General features: G+C 30.6%; 1 protein-coding gene across 3 annotated transcripts; it reads left to right on the top strand.

Annotated features, from left to right (window-relative positions):
* Positions 1 to 3,333: 3,333 nt before the first annotated feature.
* Positions 3,334 to 6,931, top strand: LOC106764330 (transcription factor ALC). Of its 3 annotated transcripts, none has more exons than XM_014648614.2 (6): positions 3,334 to 3,735; positions 4,183 to 4,269; positions 4,344 to 4,409; positions 4,549 to 4,614; positions 5,968 to 6,246; positions 6,471 to 6,931. In XM_014648614.2, the coding sequence occupies exons 1-6, from the start codon at positions 3,436 to 3,438 to the stop codon at positions 6,549 to 6,551; spliced, it is 879 nt and encodes a 292-aa protein (XP_014504100.1). In that variant the 5' UTR covers positions 3,334 to 3,435; the 3' UTR covers positions 6,552 to 6,931. The 3 variants fall into 3 exon arrangements, with proteins under 3 accessions (XP_014504100.1, XP_022638255.1, XP_014504099.1); XM_014648613.2 differs by having other exon boundaries at positions 3,335 to 3,735; positions 4,180 to 4,269; XM_022782534.1 differs by lacking the exon at positions 4,183 to 4,269.
* The last annotated feature ends 880 nt before the right edge of the window (positions 6,932 to 7,811 follow it).

The following is a 7,811-nucleotide window of genomic DNA, read 5'->3' on the forward strand; positions in this document are numbered from 1 at the left end:
CGAAGCACTAACCTTGAGGACGTCTTCTTCTGTGTTTCCGCTCGCTTTTCCTGGATCTTGACCGCTCGTTTTCCTTCACCCTTGACCGTTCGGTAATCTTCAAGCTTTGACCGGAGGGGGAGGTACCTGCAAAAGGCACTCCGACGCCCAAGTCAGGCGTNTNATGGAAGAACCTCGGTTCTTAATTGAATATTTAGTGAAGGGTTTTCACTATTTGAGAGTATGAGTTGAATGTGAATGAAGTGTGATTGGAAGTTGATTCGAAGGTGATTCGAAGATACCTGGCTTGTGGCACTGACTCTCTATTTATAACTTATCTCATGGATCTTGAACTGATATAAGCCCAATAAAATATAAACAGAACAAAATATAATATAAACAGGCTTACCTGAAAATCTGGTTAGTTACTAAATATCTTTAAGTAGATATTCTTGATTATTTTATATCTTGAATAAGATATATCTTTAACTGCTCGGCCCAGATATCATACTGTACAATATATATATATTAAATATAATTCTTTTATAAAATCAATTAGAATTCATTTAAATCATGAATTCAACTAGAAGTAAGCAAGTTAAATTTATATTGCAATTTATTTTATTTGATCTTTACCCTTTTACAAGTTTTTTGTGTTCTTGATAACAAACACATTTTGGAAGGTCTAGTTGTAGGGCTCTTCAATTTGGAAATTTTAGAGAAGACATTACCAAAAGTACCCTCGGGAATTCCACTTTTTTTATTGGTTGGATAAGCGGTGAAGATTACTATGACGTCTTTTGACTTTTTCCTTTTTTTTCTCTCTCCCTCACTTTCCTCTTTAATTTTAAAAATTATAATTTTCTTCAAATCCTTTATATTATTTCTTATTTTTAATTCAATTAATTAAAATATAAATAAAATTAATAATTGAATCAAAACTACACATTTTTAAACGTAGAAGATCAAGCTTACGGATTGCGTAAATTTGAGAGATTAAATTATACTTAAACCTCATTTATCGTTTTCTTTGTTTTAAATTTTCGAAAATTGTTTATTTGAGTACCCGTATGCCAATTTATAGTCGATAGATACATATAAATAATGCATAATAGATAAAAATGAGTAAAAATAAAAAAGGGTTGAATATGTTTTTAGTCCTTATACTTTGGAACGATTTTAGTTTTAATCTCTTTTTTAAATTAACGTACAATTCAGTCTTTCAACTTTAGAAAACTCTGATTTTAGTTTTTTTTTACCAATTTTTTTTTATTTGCTGTTTCAGACGCATTTTTCAGTTAACATTAAAGCAAAAAAAAAATGTGTCAAACAGTGTAATCAAAATGCTATTTTAAACACGTTTCTCAGTTAACATTAAAGCAAAAATATGTCAAACAGTGTAAACAATCCAAATACTATAATGAAACGTGCTTGAAACAGTAAATAAAGTTAAAAAAATTTGGTAAAAAGGACTAAAACCAGAATTTTCTAAAGTTAAAGGACTAAATTAACCAAATCGCTCCAAAGTATAGGAACTAAAAACATATTTAACCCAATAAAAAAAATGTGATAAATATATGGGAAATGGGAATTACAAATTGAATAACATAGAGCGAGGCTCAAATTATATATATATTTTTTTGGTTCCTTCCAATTTACGAAAAATGTTTATAAAGATAAAAAGGAAAAAAAAAACGATAAGATAAAAATAAAAATATACAAAATGTGATAAATGTATAGTGTAATAATTTATACAGCACTATTTGTATTTCTTCAGAATTTTGATATGTAGTAAGAGACGCATAAAATAAGATCGTTGTATAAATTACAAGTAATTATCATAAAATTTTAATAATAATAATAGCAAGAATATAACAATAATCCTTCCATTTGATATATACGAATAGTTTTATTTTATTTTATTTTTAAGTAATAATACAAAATTTGCAATAAATATATCGGCTTAAGAAAAACAGAAATCAGAAAGAAAAAGAGTTAAAAACATAATGTGAAAAAATGAAACAAACAAGACACTCACTATAACATGTCTGTTGGGAATAACTCCTCTGTAAATATATATAAAAAAAAGTAATTACTATACAATTCAAATTTAAGAATTCAAAAGGTTTAACTATAAATACAACTTTTTTTTATTACAATTTAACTTCAATATAACGTATATAATAAATAAATTTAAAAAAGAAACAGTAATAAATATAACTTAATATATAAAAATTATAAAACAACATAGTCATGACGGCTATATTTTACTACTTGTACTAGTACGACTAATAATAATAATAATAATAATAATAATAATAATTATTATTATTATTATTATTATTATTATTATTATTGAATGGTAGTTGTTTAGGTTATTTTTAACTATAGATAACCAGTGTAATTATTACAAAGGAAAAGTATAATATGAATCATTGTAGAAATAGTATAATATAATATTTATAAAGTTTGAACTTCCCAAAATAATTAAATATTTTTCGGTATGATGATTGAATTGGTTTTCTTTTATTCTGATCAATTTGTGAACTGTCTTAAGGATTGCAATCTCACAGGTCAAACTATTTAAACGGCTGATAAAATTCAACACGGAAACATAAAATAACAATAAAAAATAATCTATTTCAGATACTGTAATAAATAATTAATTATCAAAATATTTAGCAGACTACCAAAATAAATTATTAATTATTTTTCAAAATAAATATTTCATTTTTTTGTCATCAGAAATCACAAGCCAAGAATTTTCCGTTGATTGAAGTTTGAATTTATGTTATCATCTAACAGAATTAAACAATTTTAGCAGTACATATAGAGCATAATTCAATCATCAACATAAATTTAACATTAATTATTGTTCTAAGACTAAACAATAATAATAATTATAAGTAATTACGCTCAGAAATTCATTCAATATTTTAAAATTTTAAAATTCAGTTAAAACTCCTTATTTTGATTGACTAATGAGACACTACAAACATGTTTAGCCGTCTTAATTACAAATTATGATTAAACTTTAAGAGAAGTAGATGTTATTGTTTTATTTTTTTTCATATGATTTTATTTAATTATCTATTTTCTTATAAATTAAATTACATTTTTTTATTTTCACTGTATTAGATAACTAATTATTTAATCTATTGACCTATGTTTTCTCAAGCGATTTCTTGATTAGTTTAATTGTTTATATTTTTGTATTGGTAACTGAATAGGGAAAGTTATTAATAAATGACCTCGTACAAACAAACAGTATTAATAAAACCAGTTTAAAACGTTAATCCCGCTTAAACAAATCGCTTGTCCTATCTGCTACTATTTCCAACCTGCTGGGCAGAGCATAACATGGCATAACAGAACACACCACAACATCATCAACATTCTCATTCTCTCTCTCTCTTTCTCTCTCTCATTTCTTTGATCTCTCAACTTTCAAGTTCAATGGCTGGTGACATGCACCAACCACAATCCTCTCATGGCAGAACCTGCCCTCCTAATTCAGAAGACTTCTCAACCTTCTTCAACCAACTCCTCCACAACCCTCCCACACTAGGAATGGACCCTAATCATTCTGCTTCTGATTTCATCCCAAACAACCTCAACAACAACAACAACCCTGTTCCTTCCTCTCCCTCAACTTTTCATTTCTCTCACCCCCATCACTACATCCCTGCAACTGATGCCAACACCTTCAAACAACACGACAATAATCACAAGCCTGATTTCACTTCTTCTTCTGAGGTACCTCCCCTCCGATGTTTATTTTTGGCTCCCCCTCAAAAAACTGTCATCCGTTGCACACACCCTTTGGACCCAGCTCTTCAATTTAAATATCAAAATTGAAACTTGCTCAACGTCTAAATTCTCTAATGCTTTTAGTCAAGGTTTTATATTCTGATCACCCCCGGTTGTGTTTTCATTGCGATGATTGGTATTGTGAAAAATTCTACAGGAATATGGCTGGTGTTGTCATAATTGTGATTGTGAAAGCTGAAAAAGCCTTTCAAAGTTTTTTGTTTTTGTAAAATTTTGCTTATAGTTAATGCCTTTTTATTCTCATAGCTTTGAGGAAACCTGGAACACAGTTGGGTTGATCTTTCGAAAATTAAAAATTGCGTTTTGGATGCTTTTTTTTTTTTTTTTTTTTTCTGTTAGTGAGTGGAGCTTTCTTTTTGTTTTTGATAGAAGAGTGTGGAGGCAACGAAACCTGTCCCACCACCACGTTCTTCGTCAAAGAGGAGTAGAGCTGCAGAATTCCATAATTTGTCTGAAAAGGTTCTTTTATTCTTCAACTTTATGAGAAACTTTTCTATTTTCTTTGTTTTAATTGATGATTTTGATGTGTGCAGAGAAGAAGGAGTAGGATTAACGAGAAAATGAAAGCCTTGCAGAATTTAATTCCGAATTCTAACAAGGTACTGTATCTCTAATCTCTACATTCTTTCATCTAATCCTTTTCCTCTTCATTAAGCTAATTTATTTTACAAAGGTTTTTCTCTCCTCTTTTCTGGATTATTTTCTTCTGGATGAGTCCTTTGTGTATGTTGTCAACAGACAGACAAAGCTTCAATGCTAGATGAGGCCATAGAATATTTAAAGCAGCTTCAGCTTCAAGTGCAAGTGAGTCTTCTTTCATTCGGCTTGTGATATTATATAATCACTCCTTGGAGATGTCTTTCGTTCTCTACTTGCTCATATGCATTCCCTTGTCCTTTTCATTTTAACTACTTACTTCACAGATTTTCTTTTTCATGAATACTTTCTTGTGCAATTCTTTTGTTACTTAGCTCATTCATAATTTTATAGTTTCTATGGAATATTCACCAATAATTAAAGACTATGTTAGGGAATAAAAATTATTGTATGATACCCGGTTAAGTCACATAGAGATTGGCTGGGACCATTTACACATAGTGGTCCTGAACCATGCAGTAACTTATTAAGATTGTGTTACTTACAACAAGTACCCTTTTCTTGTATTTTTGTGATCAATGAAAGGACACATTTTCTTTTTAGATTTTCACTTGAGATGAACAGTTGAGAACTTCATAACCTGTTTTGGACAGTGCAATGAACCTGTCATGTGGTTATGAGTCACAGAATCAATAAACATAAGATATTATGACTGTTTATTGGCATGCTCAACCATGATTTGACACGGAGTTTCTTTTATTAGTTACCAAAAGATAAACTTTACTTCAGTGCTAACTTGAGAGTTGAGATGGCCTGTGAACTCCTGAATATTCTTGTTGTACACATTGACCTTAACCATAGCATGTGCCGTCGATGAACAAAAGACTAAATGACCTCTTAAAGTTCTTTGAACTCTTTTAGGTACATTTATTCACAAACTGAATTTTTCAGAAAACTTGAGTGTTTGGATTAAAGTTGGAAAAACCAAAAGTATTGTTACTTTCAAAGCAATTACTTTTTCCTTCTTCATATGGTACATTAGAATTTGTTATTATGCATTAAAATTCGTAAAAATATTTTCTTAACTTCAATTCAAACATAGCCTAGGTGGTTAGGTGAAGACACAAATGGTTTTTATATTACTTCCTTCACAAGAGTCCTTGCATTTGAAGCAAGAACAATGCATAGGTTTACCACCTCGTTCTGAAATTTAACTTTTTATTAGAAGAAAAAGCACAACAATGATCACACTCTAGACCACTAGGCCCCAGAGGCTTTGGTTTATAAACCATCTATCCTAAAAGTTTAAACTTTTAGGCTAAGGCACATAAATCACCTGTTTTTATATCGCAACTCTAAAACGTTTCAGAGTAGGTACAACATCCCGAACATGTAAAAATGCCCAAGTGGCTGAATATTAATTGACTCACTTTAGTTAATTGATGGAGGCAAAAAGAAAAGAGAAGGCTTAGAAGTTGGTATTGCCAGATTTAGGTTATTTGAGTCTATTACTCATTCATTGTCTAATGGTTACTTTAGTGTCTGTGATTGATTCTGCAGATGTTAATGATGAGAAATGGTTTGAGCTTGCATCCAATGTCTTTGCCAGGAGAACTAAGACCTGTGATAATGCCTCAGACTGGGTTGAACCTTGATGAGAGTGATGGACTTCAGAATTCTACTAGTGCAATTGCATCATCTTCAAATGAAGAAAGCTTGGTTCGGCATGCTTTTAGTTTTCCAAAGCAATGCAGCATCTCAGATCAGTCCCATGTTGTACCCTCAGTGACAAGTTTAGCCACCTCCAATGCCCCGTCCACTTTTCATCCTTCTATTAAGGTTCATGCTTAATACTTCAACTCCTCAATATCATTGTGTTCTGATATCATCATGTGCTCATAGTACAAATTCCAAAACTCTATCTATATGCTATGTATGTGGAGATTAATCAGAAAGAACCATACACGTTTCATGATTCAGAATCATATAATAATTTATCGTCATGATCAGTACTTTATTGTTTTGATATATGTTGAGCTTAACACTCTTGGTGCAATATGAAGGATACACTCTACGACAACATGCCCCAACTGTTTATGGATGCACCAAAGATTGGAAAGGACCCTTCTTCAGACTTGTCTTGATCAATTCGAGGGATATTTATTTTAGAGATGGCAAGTCACCTTGTAAAAGGGTAGCTTTGTTCAGGAATTATAATCTACATTTAAATCTTCTGACTGCAAACACTCCATTGGGTTGATCGTGGTGCTGTTGGTAACCATTTGACAGAATCTTTGTGCCCTCGTTGACACTACCATAAAGATTTACAAGTATATTATAACTTCATCAATGGCAAAATGAAGCAAATGAACATTATGCGACATTGCAACCTGTGATGTTTTTGGATCTGTTATATTCTTGGATTATTGGATACAATAGGCTACATATCGATCTATACTATGCTAGAACAGAGAAAACATTATTAATATTTATGCCAGTAATATCAGTTAATGTGTTTCAGTGACTTATTTCTATTTAAAGTGGAAACAATTGCACTAGGCTTCATTAATCAAACCAGAACACAAAAACAGTAGCTGCATGTTTGGATTTGCCATGTGTACTTTTGACGTAACTCACCTTAGGAACGTGAATTGTGTATTCAAAACCAAACAAGCTACGAATTATTTCCTTTTGTTATTAAAGTTGGTGGGCTTGTTGGAATCTACTTGTCTAGAAGAGTGTGTATAATTATTGTAAAATTGGAAAAAGTTGTCTTTAAAAAATGTAGACAGAATATTAAGAGAAAGAGAAGAAGCATGTGCACTTACGGGGAAAGCACGAACTGTTAGCAGTGCATAGTTATGGAAGAAAAACATGCAATGAGTAACCAACCGTCTACTAGCTAGGAAGGAGTCAGTGGAGTGTCGGAAATGAAAAGGACTTGGAGCATGAGATGAAGATTAAGACATGCATGTTGATGAAAAAACAAAGAAACAAGAGGCTAAATTCCTTCTATGGAATCTCTTCACAATAATGATCACTAATAATGTTCCATCATTTCTACCTCTAACTTCAGACGTGGTCCTCTACAGTAAGATGTTTAGAAATTTGAGCTTTCCTTGTTGACTGTACATTGTCTTTTTCTTTAATTAACAATACTCAAAATAAATCAACTTAATGTAAATTCAATTTTTTACTATTTTTTTAATTTATTTTAATTCTATCTTATAAAATTGGTTTAATTCTATCTTATAAAATCGGTTTGTAAAAATAAGATTAATATTTACTTATATAAAATTCATTTTATCGTTACTTATGTAAAATTTTTCAACATGTATATATATATTTGAAGCGTGAGATTAGATATTAGGTTTAATACCTATTTTGCTCTCACTTTTTTTGGG

This window comes from Vigna radiata, chromosome 6 (assembly GCF_000741045.1).
Source record: "Vigna radiata var. radiata cultivar VC1973A chromosome 6, Vradiata_ver6, whole genome shotgun sequence".
NCBI lineage: Eukaryota > Viridiplantae > Streptophyta > Magnoliopsida > Fabales > Fabaceae > Vigna > Vigna radiata.

Coding starts and splice junctions, on each gene's coding strand:
- LOC106764330 (XM_014648613.2), top strand. CDS start 3,436: ATGGCTGGTGACATGCACCAACCACAATCCTCTCATGGCAGAACCTGC. Junction 4,410..4,548: donor TAATTCCGAATTCTAACAAG/GTACTGTATCTC, acceptor TGTTGTCAACAG/ACAGACAAAGCTTCAATGCT. Junction 4,615..5,967: donor AGCTTCAGCTTCAAGTGCAA/GTGAGTCTTCTT, acceptor TTGATTCTGCAG/ATGTTAATGATGAGAAATGG.